The sequence below is a fragment of the Pipistrellus hanaki genome, assembly GCF_964339955.1.
Source record: "Pipistrellus hanaki genome assembly, chromosome: 11".
Classification (NCBI taxonomy): Eukaryota; Metazoa; Chordata; class Mammalia; order Chiroptera; family Vespertilionidae; genus Pipistrellus; species Pipistrellus hanaki.
The window spans coordinates 15,173,904-15,192,941 of record NC_140513.1 but is presented as its reverse complement, the minus strand read 5'-3'; the positions used below and the strand labels follow the sequence as shown (position 1 = coordinate 15,192,941).

Genomic DNA, 19,038 nt, shown 5'->3' with positions numbered 1-19,038 from the left:
AGATCATCTCCTTCAATTGTTTGTTCTCTCCTTCGAGCCTAATAATGGTCCTTTATGCCATTCCTACTGTGGCTTCTAATTCCTTCCATTTTGGGTTAAAGGCCAGAAGACCCCGACCCACGTGCGTGCTCCAAAGCCCCCATCTCCAAGCCTGGCTGCCCGTGGGCGCACCAGTAAACGCGGTGGAATGGAACGTCTCTTCCAGCCCCGATTTCCGTTAAACATCCGCGCCGGGCACAGCGCGCAGCCTCCACGGGCCGGGCTCTCGGGGGCCAGCTCGGAGGCCAGGAGGGCCGAGGCCGCGGGCTCCGGGCGCACTTCCTGCGGGGCGGAGCTGCCGCCTCCCGTCCTCCCTCCTCCGGCTCCCCGTGTCCCCTCCCCTCCTTCCCGGGTGGGTGGCCCGGCGCCGCGGGGCGGGGCGCGGGCGGGCTGGGCGGCGTGGCGGAGCTGGCCGGCCGCCAGCGGCCAAGGTGCGAGCGGCCGCGGGGCTCGGCGCGGAGCGGGGGCGCGCAGCGGAGCACCGGCCCGGCCCGGCCCCGCGGCGGAGAGGCGGCGGCGGCGGCGGCGGCGGCGGGTGCAGGGCCTGTGCCAGAGCTGCAGCCGAGCGGGGCCTCGGCCGCGCGTCCCGGGCGCTGCTCGCCATGTCGGGCGGGCTCCCCAAGGCCCTGCCGTCCACGGGGCCCCACTCCCTGCGCGACATGCCGCACCCGCTGGCCGGCTCCAGCAGCGAGGAGGCCGTGGGCGGCGACAGCACGCCCAGCCCGGACCTGCTGACGGCCCGCAGCTTCGGCGACAAGGTGGGGCGCGCTGAGCGGGCGATCGGGAGGGTCGTGGCTCTTCCAGAGGGGGTGGTGGGCACCAGCTCCCCTGGGCACCGGGCCGCGCCCCCCCTGGTGCCCTCTCCCTGGGGACGGGGAGGCGGAGGGGCACGGCCGGACCCTCGCCCCCCAGAGCCTGTCCTTTAGAAAAGGCGTTTCCTCTCCGCCGCCCCCGTGGGGTCGCAGCTGCGGGGGAAGCGGGCGGAGAGCACGGGCTTGCCAGGCTGGTGAGGGCTGGTGGGAGGGGTCCTGCCTGCCGGTAGGGCCCGGAGGCTTGCGGGCAGGGCTCGGCGCCTGTGCCCTGGGATGGGGTCCCGAGTTCCTCCCGGTGCATCCCCGAAAGCTGAGCTGCAAAGTAACTTGGAGGTCCCCCCTGCTGGCGGGGGCTGCCAAGACGTACGAGCTAATGGTTTTCTGCAGCAGGTCCGGGCAGCTTCGCTCTCTGCGCCCGTCCTCTCCCCACGCCTGTCATGTGGGCAGGATCTTTGTTTAGGTTTGTTGTGTGCCCTGCGAAGTCACCTGACTCAGACCCCAGCGGCGGGAGGAGACCCAGCTGTGGTTTTCTGTCTGGGCTCCCTTCACCTCTGACGGCCTCCCACACTATTTAGATTTGGCAGACGCTGGTTTTGTGGTCGAGGGAAAGAAAGCCCGCCCTTTGACCTTCTTTGTGCAGAGAGAGGCTCCTGATTTTTCTCTGAGCAGCGCAGCCCTCCCGCTGCTTCGAGAGACAGCAGAGTGGAGCGGCGGGTGAGGGGCCGCAGTCCCCCTCCCCCATCGCCATTGCAGCTGTGACCAGGGCTGGAGCCGCGATTGTACCAGCGTTAAGGTTGACATGTATTACTAGTTGCAGAAATTAGAATTGTTCTCAACGCTTGTGACCAGGATTTCCTCCTCCTAAGTAAAATATGAAATGGATTCCTTCTTGTTCTACTACTAAGTGAAATCAGGGACCTAACTTTCTTTCCCCGTTAGACCGGAGGGCATGTGGTACAATTAAAAGGAGCATGCCTGCACTGAGTACTCAGAATATCCAGGGCGGGTGTTTGACATACCTTCTTGAGAGGGTTTGCAAAAGCAAAGAGCGGGGAGTCAGGGGAAAAGCATTGGGAGCAAGAAGACTTAAAAAGCTCATGAAGCCAGTGGATTGAGCAACTTGAGGTGTGTGTGAATGGCTCTTTGTCTTTCTTTATTTTATAGATTATAAACTATACGAAGGCTTATTATGTAGGTTGGAAATACCTTCCTCGTATTTACCACTCAATAAGAAATGGTTGAAATGACTGAATCATTTGTTGCTTTCTCGTGGAAAGAGTAATTGTGCTATTTGTATGTTGGTTAGGAACTGAGGTTACATCTTTTGATTTCCATCTCGGGTCCACGTAGGATAGCGAATTAATGTATCTGTTGCTGTGTAATGAACTACCCCAACATTTAGCACCTGAAAATAGTTCCTGTGGGTCAAAAATCAGGGAGCAGTGTAGCTGGCTGGTTCTGACTCAGGTCTCTCATGAGGTTCCCACCAAGCTGTTGAGCGTTGTGTCATCTGAAGACTGGAATGGGGAGTGAACATCCATTGGGCATAGCAACTGGTCTCTTCCAGCAAGTGATTCCAGCAAGCAAGAGAGCCCAAGACTCAATCCCCAATCTTGTATAAGCTAATCCTGGAAGTGACATATAGGCCTCTGCCACATTCTGTTGGTCACATAGACCAATGCCGGTACAGTGTGGGAAGAGGGTATGAATGAATATAGGCACTCTTGTTTATATAATTAGCAGTGGCTTCATGATATGTAGTTTCACTTAAAGTCACAGAACTGATGGGTAACATTAACTTAGGGGTCCTAGGGGCCATCTTGGCAGATGGCTACTCCAGGTGGCTATTTTAAATACTTGCTTAATGGTCCACTCTTGGAGGACACCTGACCCAGAGGTGTGGGCATTTCACTAATAAGTACTGGGAGGACATATGCCCTGTACGACCAAGATCTTGTTGATGGACAGGAGGTCAGGATCAAGTTCAATTTCTGCTGGCTGCTTTTACGGAGACAGTTATATGGGAGAGACAGTCTTGAAGGCCTTATTATTAAGTATTGATTTTTTTGGTTGATCTTTACCCCAGGATATTTTTTCCATTGATTCTTTAAAAAATTTTTTAAATTGATTTTTAGAGAGAAAAAGGGAGAGAGAAAAACAGAGAGAAGCATCAATTGCATGTCCCATGGGGATGGAGCCACAACCCATGTGCCCTTACTAGAAATCAAACTAATGATGTCTTGGTGCATGGGATGATGCTCAACCAACTGAGCCACACTAGCCTGGCTCCATTAATTTTTTTTTTTTTTTTTTTTTTTTTTTTTTTTTTTTTTTAGAAAGAGTAGAGGGGGGAGAGGGCGGGAGTGAGAGAGAGAGGAAACACATCGATTGGGCCAGGGATCAAACCTGCAACCTAGGCACGTGCCTTTTACCAGGAATTGAACCTGACACCCTGGCCGACACTCGAAGCACTGAGAACAATGGCCAGGGATACTTATTGAATACTTAATAAGTTTCCTTAGAGCTGTGAGGAACACCAAAATGACATCATTCCCAAGGGTCTGATGTATAGTAACTCACTTTTCCTTAGAGGATAGGCAATATGATTTGTTTCTCTGGGAGTAACATTTTCCTTGAATCTTGGCATGTGCACAGATGTTTTCATAACTCCGGGGACATTTCTGCAGAGAGAAGTTGACAAGCATCAAAGGTGAATCAGGCCCAGTGGAAGGCGGGCTTGCTTCCCTTTGCCCTGCTTTTTCCTGCTCGGGCAGCATGCAGGGCAGGTAGGAACACTGAGTGCTCCGCTTTGTCTTTAAAAAGAAGTCTGTTCTGCCCTGGCCGGTTTGGCTCAGTGGGATAGAGCGTTGGCATGCGGATCGAAGGGTCCTGGCTTTCATTCCGGTCGAGGGCACGCACCTGGGTTCCTGGCCCTGGTCGGGGTGCATGCAGAAGGCAACCAATGGGTATGTCTTTCTCACGTTGATCTTTCTCTCTCCGTCTCTCCACCTCCCTTCCACTCTCTCTAAAAATCAATGAAAAAATATCATCGGGTGAAGATAAATAAACAAGAAAAAAAGAAGCCTGTTCTCTCGGCTCTTTGGATATGAGGGTTGTGATCCTGGATGCCTGCTTCAGAGTCAGCGCTGGGCTTGGAGAATGAGGATCGGACAGGCTGCGTACAGTGCAGGGTTATGACATTGCGTGAGGGGATTGGTTTCTGTGGTGCCAGGGGCAGGGATGCCGTGTGTCCCAGTCCAGCAGGCAGGTCTGAATGGCCCCTGGGGTACGACCATGGCCTCTCCACCCACAAATCTAAAATCTTTCAAACCATGGAGTAATGGGAGGAACCCTTTCTACCAAGAGTTGCTAAGACTAAGTCTTTTAAAGCTAGCTTAGCTCACCAGGCCTTCTATCACTACATCCTTCTAACACCTAAAATGTAAGCAAACCACTGGTCCTTCTCTCCCCCTCTCTCTCTCTCTCTCTCTCTCTCTCTCTCTCTCTCTCTCTCTCTTTCTTGTTTTTTTTTTTTTTTCTTTTTTTTACTTTCATCTGCAAACTTCTCTGGGCTGCTTCTCCCCTGACTCGGTCTTCAACTCCCCTGTGCCTCCCCAAACTTCACATCAATCCCTCTTAAGCCCCAATGGTGGTTAACACCCCTGCCCACATCCTCAACCTCTTTACTGAACTCTTCCACCACCTTCCACCCCTTAGGTCCCTGCTTCCCCCAAAGTCTTTGAAGTGGAGGTGTCTTCCTCCCGTACTCCACGCACATCATGTTTAGGAGGTAAAACTCGGTGTCCTTTCTCTCCACGAGCCCAGTTCTGCCCCTTGGAGACTTATGCCTTTTTATTTGTTCACTCAGTAAATATGTGAGGGCCTGCTAAGAGTCAGACGCTATTCTAGGAACTTGAGATGAATCAGCCAGTTGCCTCCCGCCCTCGTTGGGTCCATCCGCTGTACCGTGTAATAAGTGCTGTGGAAGGAAGAAGCAGCGGGCAGGGAGGGGAGTGTCCAGGGTCACTGGCCGTGGGGGTGGGGAGGCAGGTATAAGCCTTATTGAGAATCGGAGATCTGAGCAGAGACGTGAAAAAAGTGAGGCAGTTTGTGAGTGGATGTCTGGGGGAGTGTCGAGGTGGAGGGAACAGCCAAAGCAGGGGCCTGAAGGCACATTTTCGGGGTGTCATATAGCCCAGAGGCCTGGTGTGTCTAGAGCGGAGTGAGCAATGGAAAGTCACAGGCTGACGGTGCGGTGCGATGGGGGCAGACTGGGTAGGGCCTGGTAGGCCACCCCGAGAACTTGAGGCTTTACTTTGAGAGACATTGCAGGGTCTTGAGCAGGGGGAGTGCATGGTTTGGCTTATGTGTTGAAAAGGATCATACAGGCTGTTGAATTGAGACTATCCCTTTATTTGACTAGACTACTGGGTTAGGTTTCTTTTTAATTAAAATGCCATACACCGAAGGCCCATTGGCTCATGTTGTCGAAGAGCCCCAGGTATGTGGCTTCAGGGACGGCTGGAACTAGGCGTTCAGGTGATGTCCGGGATCTGCCACCTTCCTGTTGTCTCCGCGTTCTTCTGTGTTAGCTTTATCCTTGGGGAAGGGAGATGTTGTACAAACAAGCTTCACGGCTACGGCAGAAAGCGAACACCTCTTTCCTGACAGTTCCAGCGAAAGCTTGGCCTGGTGTCTCATGGACCCAAACTGGGTCAGGCGCCGAAGCCAATCTTTGTAACTCGGCTGGCTCAGACCTGACCCTTATCTTCAGAGCGTGGAGAAAGGAAGTTTTAGTATGTTCGTTTGAACTGTGAAATCTATATCCAAAGTATATAAAAGGCACCTCTTTAATCTAAAGAATAAAATGTATCTATATGGCTTAGAAAATCATAACATGAACACTCAGGTTCTTCTGTTCCAGGTTAAACTATAGAATATCATGAATATTTTGGAAGTCCTCTCGGGGCCTGAGGAGGAAAGAGGTGGCCTCAAAAGCAAAGTGAAGATGCTGTTATTAGAAATAGGACCGCTGGATATTGGACAAGCAGGAACAACCAAGGTCCACTGCAGACCTTCCACTACCTTTTTCTTCCCACTCCTATTTGTTAAACTCTTTTAGACCACTCCTTTTAGTCTTCTCAAATCATGCCCTCACCTCACGGAACTCTATCCAAAATTCTCAGGATTTAAAAAAAAAAAAATTATTTTAGTGTGCATGTTTGTTTTTTTTACCCTATTTCCAGTCACCTTCACTCCTTTTTTTGAAATCAGCTGCCCTCTCCCATGGCCGCACCCTTGTACTATAACATCAAAACTGTTGCTGCTTGGAGATAATGCTATCACATGCCATCTTTTCTCGCCTTATCCTCTCCTCAGTCAGTAATAACTGACTGCACCTGTTCTCTGTCCGCCTTCGTTCGCCTACCTCCTGTATAGCCCCTGGCTCATCGGGTCAGTTGCTCCTGCCACTGTCTTTTACTCAGTTTCTTTGCTTTCCTTCTCTTACACCTAATCTGGGCCATCCCATTTGGCCAGGTCCTTTGCCTACACTTCGGGCTGAAGATAACTTGAGAATTCCTGCCTGTGTAAAACCACAAATCCCAGCTACACTTGGGGCCTCTGGCTGGGGACTCCTGTCTTCCCACAGTACGTCCCCATGCAGCACCGTGGCTGATCTCAAGCTTTTCTCTGCTCCTCACACCCTTTACCACTCTGCTCCACCCTTCCTTCTGCTACTGGCCTCGTTCTCTAGCTCAGAAAAGATAGAAGCCAGAGTAAAACAACTTCCCCCAAAATACAGCATGTTCTGAATCTGCAGCCATCTTTGCTTTCTGCCCCCTGTTGCCCTAGAAGAGACTCTGAGTGGATCCTGGACTATATAGCTGCCCCGCTGGCCTCTGGGAGACCTGACCCTGCTCTGCTGTCCTCCTGCCTCAGGATTTCAGACTCCCCTCTCAACTGGCTCCATCCCGTCAGTATTCAAACATTCAAGATGCTGTCGTTTCTAAAACAGAGCAGGAGTGAAGAAAGCTCTGCGTCTCTTCCATCTCCTGTCTGATTTTGTGCTTCCTCTTCAGAGCCAGACTTCCCGAAAGAAAGGTTTGCTCCTCTTGTCTCTGCTTCCTAACCTCTGGCTCACTGGCCAGCCTCATGCTGTCTGGTCTCTGACTTTCCTGTTCCGGGCTCCTCGTGACTTCCCTATTGCTAAATCCAGTCGACGCCTCGCGGCCCTTATCTCACCTGACCTCTCGGTTGCACTTGACCCTGTAGAGTGCCTGCCTGCTCGAAACACTGCGCCGGGCTTCGTGTTTTGGAGGGAGGGTGCACTCTGGAGCCAGGTTGTCTGGATTTGAGTCCCCGTTCCACTGCTTGCCGTCTTTGGAACAGCAGATTATTTCACCTCTCTGAGCCTCAGTTTCCTCATGTTAAAAGGGGGATAACAAAGGTACATACATCACAGGGTTGCTATGGTAACCCATTGGGTTTATTGCAAAAACACACTACCATGAGAGTGTCTGGTATATAGTGAGCCTTTCATAAATGTGAGATGGCGGTGGTTGTTTTTAGTCCTAGCTTGCTTTTTTTTTTTTTTTTTTTTGCCTAGTCGTTTGTCAATTTCTGTATTAGTTGTAATCCAGTCAGGAAATAAAAACCACTGTAAGACTATAATGCAGGGAATTAGTTACGTAAGTGATGGAAAACATGAGAAATCTGGCAGAGGACAGAGCCGTAACCTGGAGAGCAGCAGTAGCAGATTGGGAAGCAAGTGGGAGCCAGAGGTGTCAAGATGACTAGGATGCAGTTTGAAGTCAGGAATTCAGGACAGAGTTGCCCGAACCCTGCAGTTGAAAGCCCAGGGAAACATCAAGGCCTAGCACAAATGGTGCCTCAGGGAAGCCCTTCTTTATTACATACTAGAGGCCCAGCGCGCACGAAAACGTGTGCTAGTAGCTCGCACCCGCCCCACCCGCTGCTAGAGCGGCTGCTCGTTCGGTCCTGACGGCGTTACGGCGTGACGGCCTCGGGCTTTTTATATAAGAGATGCATAACTCCAATAGATCTAAATAGAGACGTGGGTGGAAGGTGCAGAGATCGAGGTCAGAATGTAGACCTAGTAGATATTGACAGTCACGTGGAGGGAGGAGGTCATAGCAGTTTAGAGGCTTAGGGGGAAAGACTGATTTGAGGGAAGACTGGGGGCAGGAGTAAAGAAAACACAACAGTTTGGTGGCTTAGGGGGAAAGACTGATTTCAGGTTAAGGGAGAATTGAGTGTTAGTGGAGTTTATGGGCAAGAAGCCACGTTCTATGATAACTAAGAGTCTCTCCAATGAAAATAAGGACATAAATAACAGCTTGGCAAAAGTGTACTGATTCATGTGTGAGCAACTGGGTTTGTTTGCTTGATATTAGAGGGGTCATATGCTGTCTGACATCTGCTTTGCCCCAGATGTGAGAATTCCTTGTTATGACTGCCAAAGCAAGGATCGGGAATTCTTGTCCCGTGTGTGTGTGTGTGTGTGTGTGTGTGTGTGTGTGTGTGTGATAAGGGGGAGGGGGGAGGTGAGTGGACAAGGGTAAGAGGGATGCACAGAACAAGTGTTTCAGGGCTCCTATTTGCGAAAAGGCACAGAGGAAGGAAAAGCACACAGCATGTTTGAGTAGCAAAGTGCAGTTACTCTTCAAAACCCATATTTCTTGAGCATCTGCTACATGCTTGGTTCTCTGCTAGATGCTGGGAATGTAGAAAAAGATTTTAAAAAGGTCTCCCTTGAGAGGGTCATGGTCCAATGGAGAAGAATGAAACGTACACAGATGGTTGTAATAGAATGTGAAAGAAGCTAAATATATTTACTAGCTCTATGGCAGTGGGTGAGTCTCTGAACCTTGTACAGAAGTCCTCACCCCTTATGTGAAGCTTTGCTTTTCACAGTTCATTACCCATGGTCACTGCAGTCTGAAAATACTGAAATTTCTCAGCCATCAACATCTACTCCTGGCATATAACCTATTGACACTGTCATGGCACCCAAAGCAGCTGATCCTCCTCCTGATCTGACATGATCAGGAGGTCAGTATAGCCCAGTGGTCGGCAAGCCACGGCTCACGAGCCACGTGTGGCTCTTTGGCCCCTTGAGTGTGGCTCAGTGTTAGAACCACTTCTTCAAAATAGACTCGCCCAGGCCGAAAACCGACTTCTGTGCATGGGCCACGAAGTTTCAATCGCACTGTACGAGCGCACCCGCACGTGTTATTTTGTGGAAGAGCCAAACTCCAGGAGCCAAAGAGCCGCATGTGGCTCGTGAGCCTCGGTTTGCTGACCACTGGTATAGCCTAATGCTATCCCCATGCCTATGTCATTCACGTCACTTCATCTCATCACGTAAGCAATTTATCTCATATCATCACAAGAAGGGTGAGTGTTGTCCTAACCGGTTTGGCTCAGTGGATAGAGCGTCAGCCTGCGGACTGAAAGGTCCCAGGTTCGATTCCGGTCAAGGGCATGTACCTTAGTTGCGGGCACGTCCCCAGTAGGGGGTGTGCAGGAGGCAGCTGATTGATGTTTCTCTCTCATAGATGTTTCTAACTCTCTATCCCTCTCCCTTCCTCTCTGTAAAAAAAAAAAAATCAATAAAATATATTTTTTTAAAAAAGAAAGAGGATGAGCACCGTGCAAAAGGATACTTTAAGAGAAAGACCATAGTCTCAACTTTTATTACAGTATATTGTTGTAATTATTCTATCCTATTAGTTATTGTTAATCTCTTAGTGTGCCTAAACATTATCATACGTAAGTATCTATAGGAAGCAACAGAGTATATACTAATGCAGGTTTCCGGCGTCCCCTGGGGGTCTTGCGTCTTATCCCCTGCAGAGAAGGGGGGACTGCCATAATGCCCAACGTCCACTAAAATTTGGATTATTTTTCAGGGGTGCTCTGAAGATTAAATGAGTGTTTAAGATAGTGTGTGGCGCACAGTAAAGACTGTGGGAATACCAGGTGTTATTACCTCCGAAGCAGGCCCAGGGAAAACATTTAACTGCCGGTAGTTTGAGGGGTGAAGGGGTGAGGTGGGGAAGGGAAGGCAACCAGTGAAAGGGGTTCTAGAGCCGGTGCTCACTGAGCAGAGCTGGAGCTGTACCCCCCTGGAACCCCTGGGAGCCTGTGTAGACGTGCACCTTGGTTATTATCCCAACCCCTGGTCAGGGGGCTGGGGTTCAAACAGCAACCCTATGGGTCGTTGGTTGCGCACTGCCAGGTGGGGGTGTTTGGGCATGAATCCCCGAGCACGTTCCATCCTGCCGCCGCCTGAGTGAGCAAAGCAGGTTCCGCAGCCAGAGGAAGCAGTCAGGCCAAGAAATGCAGGTGCTGGCAGCTGGCAGTGAGGACAGCGGGCACTGAACGGGCCAGGCCGAGAGGATATGACCCAGACATTGTCTACTGCAGTTGTGAAAATAGTACACAGGGGAAGAAGGGAGGAGTGACCGCGCTGAGGAGGATGGTGGCTTTTCCAAAGGAGATGACGTTTGAGTTGGAGAATGAAGAAGTAGAGGTTTTTACAGACAGGCAGGGGAGGAAGAATATCTTGAGCAGAAAAACCAGCAGGTGCAAAGCTTGGCAGTGTCAGGTTGCACGAGAGTGTGTGGGGCAGTGGGCAGGTGAGCGATGTGGCTGGAAGGGGAGGTGGCGGGCAGGTTGTAGTCTGAAAGGGCAGTCGTAAAGGCTTTATCCTGCGTGACTGGGAGGCCAGTTGTGTTTTCAGCACGGAAGGTGCAGGGCCATGCTTGTGACTGGACAGGTCACTGGCTGAGCCCCTCGCCAGGGTTGGGTGGGCAGGGCCAGTAGGCAAGGACTCCAGGAAGAAGCTGTTGCAGCAGAAAGTCAGGGAAGACAGTTTCACCAGGGCTGAGATTACTGGACTCAGGGAGTGGAGTTTGGTGTGCAAGTGATAGAAATCCAGTGGCGCTGCATTGTTCACAAGGGTCACCAATTGTTGTGGCATGTGACAAAATTTTCTTCTTCTTAAAGACTGAAAAATACTCCATTATGTGTGTATATATATTTTCTTTATCCACTCATCTGTTGATTGGCTATTGTGAATAATGCTGCATGAACCTGGGTATGGAAATACCTCTGCCAGATCCTGTTTTAGTACATATATATATATATATATATATATATATATATATACATACATACACACACACACACACACACACACATATACATACATACACACACACACATACCCAGAAGCGGATTGCTGGATCATATAGTAAATCTTTTTTTAAGAATTTTTATTGATTGGTTTGAGAGAGAAAGAGAGAGAAACACAAATTTGTTGTTCCACACATCCGTTCATTCATTGGTTGATCGAACCTGCAACCTTGGTGTGTCGGGATGATGTTCTAAGTAACTGAGCTGGCAGGGCCCAGCAATTCTCTTTTACTTTTTTGAGTATTGTTTTTTATTGTGACTGCACAATGAAAATTTTACAGTCCCGCCAACAGTGCATGAGGACTCCCATTCATTCTCACCAACCCTTGTTCTTTTCTAGGCTTTTGATTGTGGCATTTTAATGGATGTGAAGTTTTACAAAGTTTTGTGACCTTTGCACAAAACTTTGAAAGTTTGATGTAGACCTGTTTGTCCTGTTTTTGCTTTTGTTGCCTATATTTTTGGTGTCATAGCCAAGAAATAACTGGCAAGTCCAATGTCCTGAAGCTTTTCCCTTGTTTTTTTGTTTTGTTGTTTTTCCCCCAGGAGATTCATAGTTTCCGGTCTTAGGTTTAGGTCTTTAATCCATTTTGAATTAATTATTCTAAGTGGTGTAAGATGAGGGTCCAAATTCATTGTTTTGCATGTGGAGATCCAATTTTCCCACTTCCACTTGCTGAAAAGACTGTCCTTTCCCCATTGAGGGTGTATATACTTTTATTTATTTATTTATTTATTTATTTATTTATTTTTAAATATATTTTATTGATTTTTTTTACAGAGAGGAAGGGAGAGAGATAGATAGTCAGAAACATCGCTGAGAGAGAAACATTGATCAGCTGCCTCCTGAGGCACACCCCCTACTGGGGATGTGCCCGCAACCAAGGTACATGCCCTTGACCAGAGTCGAACCCGGGACCTTTTGGTCCGCAGGCTGAGGTTCTATCCACTGAGCCAAACCGGTTTCAGCAAGGGTGTATATACTTTTAAAGCTCATTTCTTATTAATATTAATAAACCATGTTATGTTAATATTTGAAGTACTAAGTGTATGAGGAACTTCTCTGTACTGTGCACTGTATAGGCCTTATTTTTCTTGAAAGTTAATATACCCAAATTCCGGAATATATATATCCTGGGTATATGTATAAAAATTAGCCTGGGACAGGTCAGATCTCAGATATTCAGATAAAGGATACCTTCTTGTAATTAGAACAAAAGTGGTTATGGGATGGTGGTGGTGTTGCAGAAATGGAAGCCTAGGCCTTCTTTAGAGCTATTTAAGTAGGGCAGAGGTATGTTCTAAGGATCAGGCTTGTCATTCTGCTGGCATCGGCTTCTATGCTGCAAAAATGCAGTATCGCAGCCTTTCTCTGCTCCATCCGGGCAAGAGAATCTGGTTTATTTAATGACTCACATCAGCAGTTGTGAAGGACACTTGGTCTTTCCCTTCCTTCCTCGGAGATTTATGTGGGCCTATCGTGTCCTATGCCCGAAGGATACATAGATGCACAAGATGACCTCACCTTCCAGGCACCTGAGATCCAGGAAGGGAGACAGAAGAGGTACAAGTGAATAATTGCGCTTTAACATGACAGTTAGGGTATATTATGCAAAATGCCATGGTGGTAATCAGAGTGATTACTTTGCGTTAAAGAAATTCTAGAATGAAGCATGTTTGAAGGAGCCCTTCGGTTCTCTATAGTAGGCAATAGCTACCTTTGGTCTTTTAAATTAATGGTCAGGGTAGGATTTACAATGACAATTTGAATAATTGTTTTCTGGTCTGATTATAATGGGAAATTCTTTACTACCCAGCCCTCAGATTTTATTCTATGTGTGTTAATCCAATGAATGTTCTTTACCAGTATATCCAGAGTTGGTTACAACATTTGTGGGGCCCAGCACAGATATAAAATGCTTGTCCCCTTGTTAAAAAAGAATTAAGTAGCAGCAGTAGCCCATGTGATCACACAAATTGCACAACCGTGAGCTTGGCCTGGAGAGTATCTTTGGAGGTTCTGGCTTTTCAAGTCCAGTTAAAATCACCCCTCATCCATTTGGTGTTCTCCTTCAGGACTGTTCTCATTCTCTGGGTTTGCTTGCAATGCGTCGGGGGGGGGGGGGGGGGGGGGAGGGGGTCACAGGGCTTCTCCCCCCTCACCCCCCCCCCCCCATTCTGGATCGACCTGGAGCTTCCTGGGAATACCCATCCTCTGTCAACATTCTAGCAGTTCCTGTTTCTAGAAAAACTTACTGTGGTCTCCTCTACGCTCATGTTGTCATGTTTAACATGTGCTTGGGACTGCTTTTCATTTTTCTAATTGTCGCTGCTTCTCTTTTCCTTCGTTCCGGTCTCTCCCTCATTCAGGGTGTTCAGCCCATGGTCCTTCAGTTACCGCCACTGTGTACTCATTACTGACATTTACGGAACACTTCCTTTGGCTGGGAGCACTCTCCTGTGGTGCAGCTACTATCTCGCTCCCCTTTGACAGCTGAGAAATGTAGGCTCTGAGAGGTGAAGTATCTTGTTCAGGCTCCCAGAGCTCAAAGACAGTAAGGCTGGGATTTGAACTTGGGTCTTTGTAACTTCAGAGCCCACTCTCTCCACCATCACTGCTCCAGAACTGTCATCCTTTCCCTAACCCCTCCCTCCTTTTTTTTTTTTTTTTAAACATTATTATTATTATTATTATTATTCGCACTTAAGTGCATTCATTAGGCACTGTCCTATACAGAAAGCACAGTCCTCAGCCAACAGGGAGGAAACCAGCCTCCACTGTATCTTAGCCCGTGTCTCTTCCCTTATTTCAGTTTCTAGCCTTTTCAGCCGCTTCCTCCTCACTGTGTCAGTCTGCCTTGAGAGAGAAGTGTCCTAAGACTCTCTGCCCTCTGCCCGCTCCCTCTTCCCATCCCCGCCAGGCTTCTCTGGCGAGAGGCCTCACCATCTGCCCGCCTCCTGCCTCAGCATCCAGCAAGCCCCCTGGTCCAGGTTCTGCCCCTACCACTCACTGCTCACAGGCAGCCGCAGTGGCTGTTTCTCTGCTGTGGAAACCCAGGCCCTTAGCACCTGTGGAAATGATCATTGGACTTTCCTGCACTAATCTTTTAATAGAATTAGTTGATTTCTTAACATGGAACCATACTTATGTTTGCAAGTCCTATTAGGTTTGCTAATGTTCTATGTAGAATTTTAGCTTTATTCTGTATTTCCTGTTTATTATGCTATTTTTTTCCCTCCCCTTTCTCCATTTCCTAACTTTGGGTGGATTGATCAAGTGTGCTTTGCTCAATTTGATTTTCCTCCAAGTTCTATTTCCTGTTTCTATTTGACTAATGCTTATAATTCTATTTTTCTCCATAGGCATGATTTAATTAGTGTCTGTAACTTTCTCCAGAACAAGAAGAGGCCTTGGGCTTGCTTTTACTTCCGCTTCTTTGAAATCACTCAGAATTGGAGGGCCTGATTATGATCCCTCTTTTTAAAAAAATTAATGCCCCTTTTATTACATGAAATCTTTCTTAGCAGTTGTGTCAAACTTCACAGTAATGTCAGTGCTCCATTAAACTGTTTCTTAAACAGCTTTATTCCGACTTAGTTTTCAGTGTGCTATATTATGCCTGTGAATAACATAAGGGAAGTAGAAACCCTGGATTATATACATTACATAACAGCACTGAGTTGTATGCATTATTCTTTCATTGTCTGAATGGCAGTTTGTCTAAGTCCCCACTCCTCCCCCTTTTAAGGCTAAATTATATTGTATGTATATACTATACAGACTTTGTTTTTTTTGGGGGGGGGAAAGGAATAAAAATGTTTTAATTTTGAATTATATCAGTAAGTTGAGTAATTTACATTGTAGTACTATGTGGATACACATGATCATTATCAAGTTAAGAACTTTCCAAATACCCCACTAACCCTCACTCACAAGTCCTTGAAAATAGTATAGAATTAACTTAATGATATGCGTGGTTGCAGGAAGGTAGAATGGGGAGACACAGTGGCTAGAAGTATTTGACGTTATATAAGCCTTTGACTAAAGAAAATAGAACGTTAGTAAAAAATGTGTATATGGCATGCAAATTTCAGTGGTTTATTTAAAAATATTCAATGTGTTGGGGGCGGTGACGGCCGGCAGCCCATCTGAGCCACTGGCCAGGGAAGAGGTGGAGGTGGAGGGTATTTCATCCCAGTGGGAGGCTGGCAGGGGGTTTGGGTATCTTTGGAGGGATTGGGGGTTCCCTGTGGGGCCTGCCCCCCTCCTGCCAGGGGTAGGAACCACCACATATATATTCTTATTTAGAATTCTTGGTATATTCTGTATAGAAGGCCTTGTCAGATAGATGCATTTTCTCCCAGTGTGTGTGTGTGTGTGTGTGTGTGTGTGTGTGTGTAACAGGGAGATAGAGAGGGTGGGAGGGAGATTTTTTTGGGTGTGAGCAGTGTATTCACCTGGCACAGAATTCAGAAGAAACACACACTCATCTGTGTGTTCCTTTCGCCCTTCCTCTAGCAGCAGGTGTCCCTCCCAGAGGCCACCACTGTTACCCGCTTCTGAAGAAACTTCCGAGGATATATGTTATGCATAAGTATGAAAAGGCAGAAATGTAGTCTTTAAAAAAAACTCCTGTTCCCTTGTACAGTGTTTTTTGCCCAGCCATAGATCTTGAAGACTGTTGCATATTGGTCCCGAAAAATCTTCCTCCCCTGCCACTCCCTTCCTTTTTAACGATTGCATCATTTTTCTTTGTTTCAGTTACTTCAGCACCACAGTCCCAGATGAGAAGTCTGTGCCAGTGATTTTTTTCCTTCTTTATATCCTTCCACATATGCCTTGATTTTTCTTCTTAAATTCAGAGAGCTCACCAGCCTGCTGGTATTTAGGTGTATATTTTCCTTAGGTATTTCCGCTGAAACCCTTTCAGTTTTACTTGCTGTGTCTATATTCTGTTCATACTTCATTCCCTTTTTCTGGAGAAAAGACTTCTTATGGATATTTGGGTGTTAGTCTCTCCTTTTGTTTGGAGGGCTCATTTATTGCGTTATATTTTCATTCTGTATATTGGGAGAATTCCTTGACTTGATCTTCTGGATGGTGGATTTATTTTTCGTTCCATTCCATTCCAATATTTCTACTTTTCTACTTAATTGTCATTTAACCTCATGTGATAAGTTTAGCAATTATATTTTTGGACCTGCTTTCCAGAATGTGATGTCCAAGATGGTGATCTTAACTTAGGGCGGGAATTGACCACCTGCCTGGTGACCTGGACTCAAGAGCCGCAACTTTCTAGTCTGCACATGTGGGGCTCTGTCGCCTCTACCTTCTCAGAGAGGCACAAGCTGCTGCTCCCAGCAATGAGACTTGTTTTTGTGCCACCACTGGGTACATGCCTGTGTACACGCAAGCATGTATGTACATGTGCTCAAAGACTACAGTTAGTCGACCTTTGTCCTGACTGAAGTTTGGACTGATTTGGGGTAGGGGCAAGCCCAACCATAGCCCTAACCTCCTTTGGTTAAAAAAAACGTTCTGAAAGAAGTTCTGGAGATGGGTTGTACACAGTGTGAATGTACTTAACACTATTGAGTTGTACACTGTGTACACGAAAGGGGCCACATGCTGAACAGAGGAAGTAGGAAAAGAGCTGCCCTGCAGATGGAGGATTTCACAGCTGATCCAAAATGCTCTTCCTCTTTTGTTATCAAGTTGCAATCAAAACTCAGTGTTTGCTTCTGTTCTCAGCCACTGTCCCTCCAGACCCTTCCCATGGCCAGCATTCTCTCTGTGGGCCATTAGGTCTTGGTTGCTCAGCTCTGGCTGCATTTGATTTTGATTTTTAATTTTAAATTTGATCCTATCTGCTGTATCTCTTCCCGAAATTCTTCATAATTTTTTTATTTTTTATTGAAGGACAGGAGCTGCCCCTGTTTTCTGGCCTTTTAAAAATGGATTTATTCTCATTTTGATATTTCTTTAGTCATTTCCTTGGAATTTGGAGTGACACAAGAGGCGAACCCAGGGCTCAGTCCGTCACCGTGTGGACTTAGTGTCCCTCCTTCCTGTCTCTGGCAGGGCTGGAGCTGCCTCTTTAGCCAGTCTCTCTCCTCATCTGTGCCCCTTCCACGTGACTTTAATAATGGCAGCGGCTGCGAAATGGAGTGTTTGCTCTGGGCCGTCTATCATGTCAGAACTGATTGAATTGCTCTTTCATTTTGTACCCGCTGTGTTCCGGGCAGATGTTGTTCTATTTGTGCATTGCCGCTTAGCAAGCCTCTCCCAAATGAAATGGGTTAAAGCACACATTTATTCACATGTCTTGTGATTCTGTGCGTTGCCTCAGCTGTGTGGTTCTCGCTCGGAGTCTTCATGTGGTCTTAGAGGGCTCAGCTGGCCTGGATGCCTAAGATGATGCCCTCATGGCCGGCACTGGACTCAAGTGACATCCCCATGTGGCTCAGGCTGCCCAGAGCATGGCGGAGGGTCCCTAGAGGACGTGTCCCGAGAATGAGCATCCCAAGAGACAGGAAGTGGACGCTGCTGGGCCACTCGAGGGCTCTGCCCAGAATTGGCACAGCATCACTTCTGCGTTACTCTTTTGGCCAAAGCACTCTCAGGACCTGCCCAGATTCAACAGGGCGAATTGATACCTCGTCCCTTGATGGGCAGGCAGTCCCGTCACATTGATGGCATGTTCCATAGGGGATATTGTTATGGTTGTCCTTTAAAAATTACAGGCTGACATAGACACCATGCTGGGGAGAGAAAGGTAACTGATACCAGGTCCATAGCACCTCGTACCGTATGTTTCGGTGGCAAAGGCAGGTAGGTAAACAGGCAATGGTAGTGCAAATGATAAGTATTAGGAAAGCGCTAGGCACAGGGGCCTGATGAGAGCATTGTAGGGGATAACTAACCCACACTCCACAGGTGTTGGCAGGCTGGGGGTGGAGAGGTCTTCTGAGAAGGAAGGCATCTTAGTGGGGATACTTGGAGCTGAGTCTTGAAGCACAAATGGGCAGTAACTAGGTGAACAAGGAGGAAGAAGGCATCTCAGAGCTTCCACTTCCTCATCTGTAAAACAGGGATAACATCTGCCTGCCTCAGAGAGGAAGTGAGGGGAAATGGGTAAAATGCTCAGTCAAGTCCTGTGCAGTGAGTAGGTTCTTCAACTCTCGCTCCCATCCATCTCTTCCCTTGTCTGACCTTTCCTTCAACAATGAACATAGTAACCCTTTTCTACATGCTCATTTGTGCTACAGATGGAGAAACAAAGGCTAGGATAAGTAACAGCAGGGGAAAGAATGATGGAGAATGGACAAAGTCCAGGGAAGGATCCCCAAAATGGAGCTGATGAGGCTTGTTTTGCTACCATCCCCTAAAGCAGCCCATCCATCACTCCATCACTTCTAAGGAGCACCCTACGAGCACACTGATACAGAACCAACTGAGGGCCCTCAGAGGCCAAGCCAAGATTTCACAGAATCCGAAGGCAGACCCTACTTTTGCTAGAGTTTCACCTCTCAGCACATGGGCCAGCAGCAACTAGTTCCTTGCCAGACCTCACTCTCCCAGCAATGCCCCCGAACCCCCATCATGTCTTTGTTGAAAGTATTACATATGTAGCCCTCCCTTGTTGGCCTCCTGTCCCCTCCCCACACCTTCCTTGCACTATTGTTTGTCCATGGGCTGTGCATATATGCATATAAATTCTTTGGTTAATCTCTTCCCACCTCCCTCTAAACTCTTTACTTGCACTTTTGGAAGCTGTTATTTTCACACCAAAACCCTAGAAGAATTGGTTTCCTGCCTTTTGTGTATGGACCCCTCCCTTGGTGTGGTAACACCATTGTGTTTAGGATTAAGCACAGCGCTTGGCTGACAGCCATTTGTGTCTTCCCTTCCTTGGGTGATTTTGAGGACTCTGCTTTCCTGGGGCTTGAATTTCATAGTAAGACG

The 19,038-nt window shown here is 47.8% G+C and overlaps 1 protein-coding gene across 2 annotated transcripts in view; it reads left to right on the top strand.

The window, feature by feature from the left end:
- Window positions 1-393: 393 nt before the first annotated feature.
- SNX30 (sorting nexin family member 30) overlaps window positions 394-19,038 on the top strand; it is a 76,219-nt gene continuing 57,574 nt past the window's right edge. The window contains exon 1 of one of the 2 annotated variants that reach the window (XM_084899237.1): window positions 394-797. In XM_084899237.1, the coding sequence (XP_084755363.1) occupies window positions 642-797 (156 nt within the window). In that variant the 5' untranslated portion in view covers window positions 394-641. The remainder of the gene's footprint in view (window positions 798-19,038) is intronic. The other variant, XM_084899236.1, reaches the window with a different exon arrangement.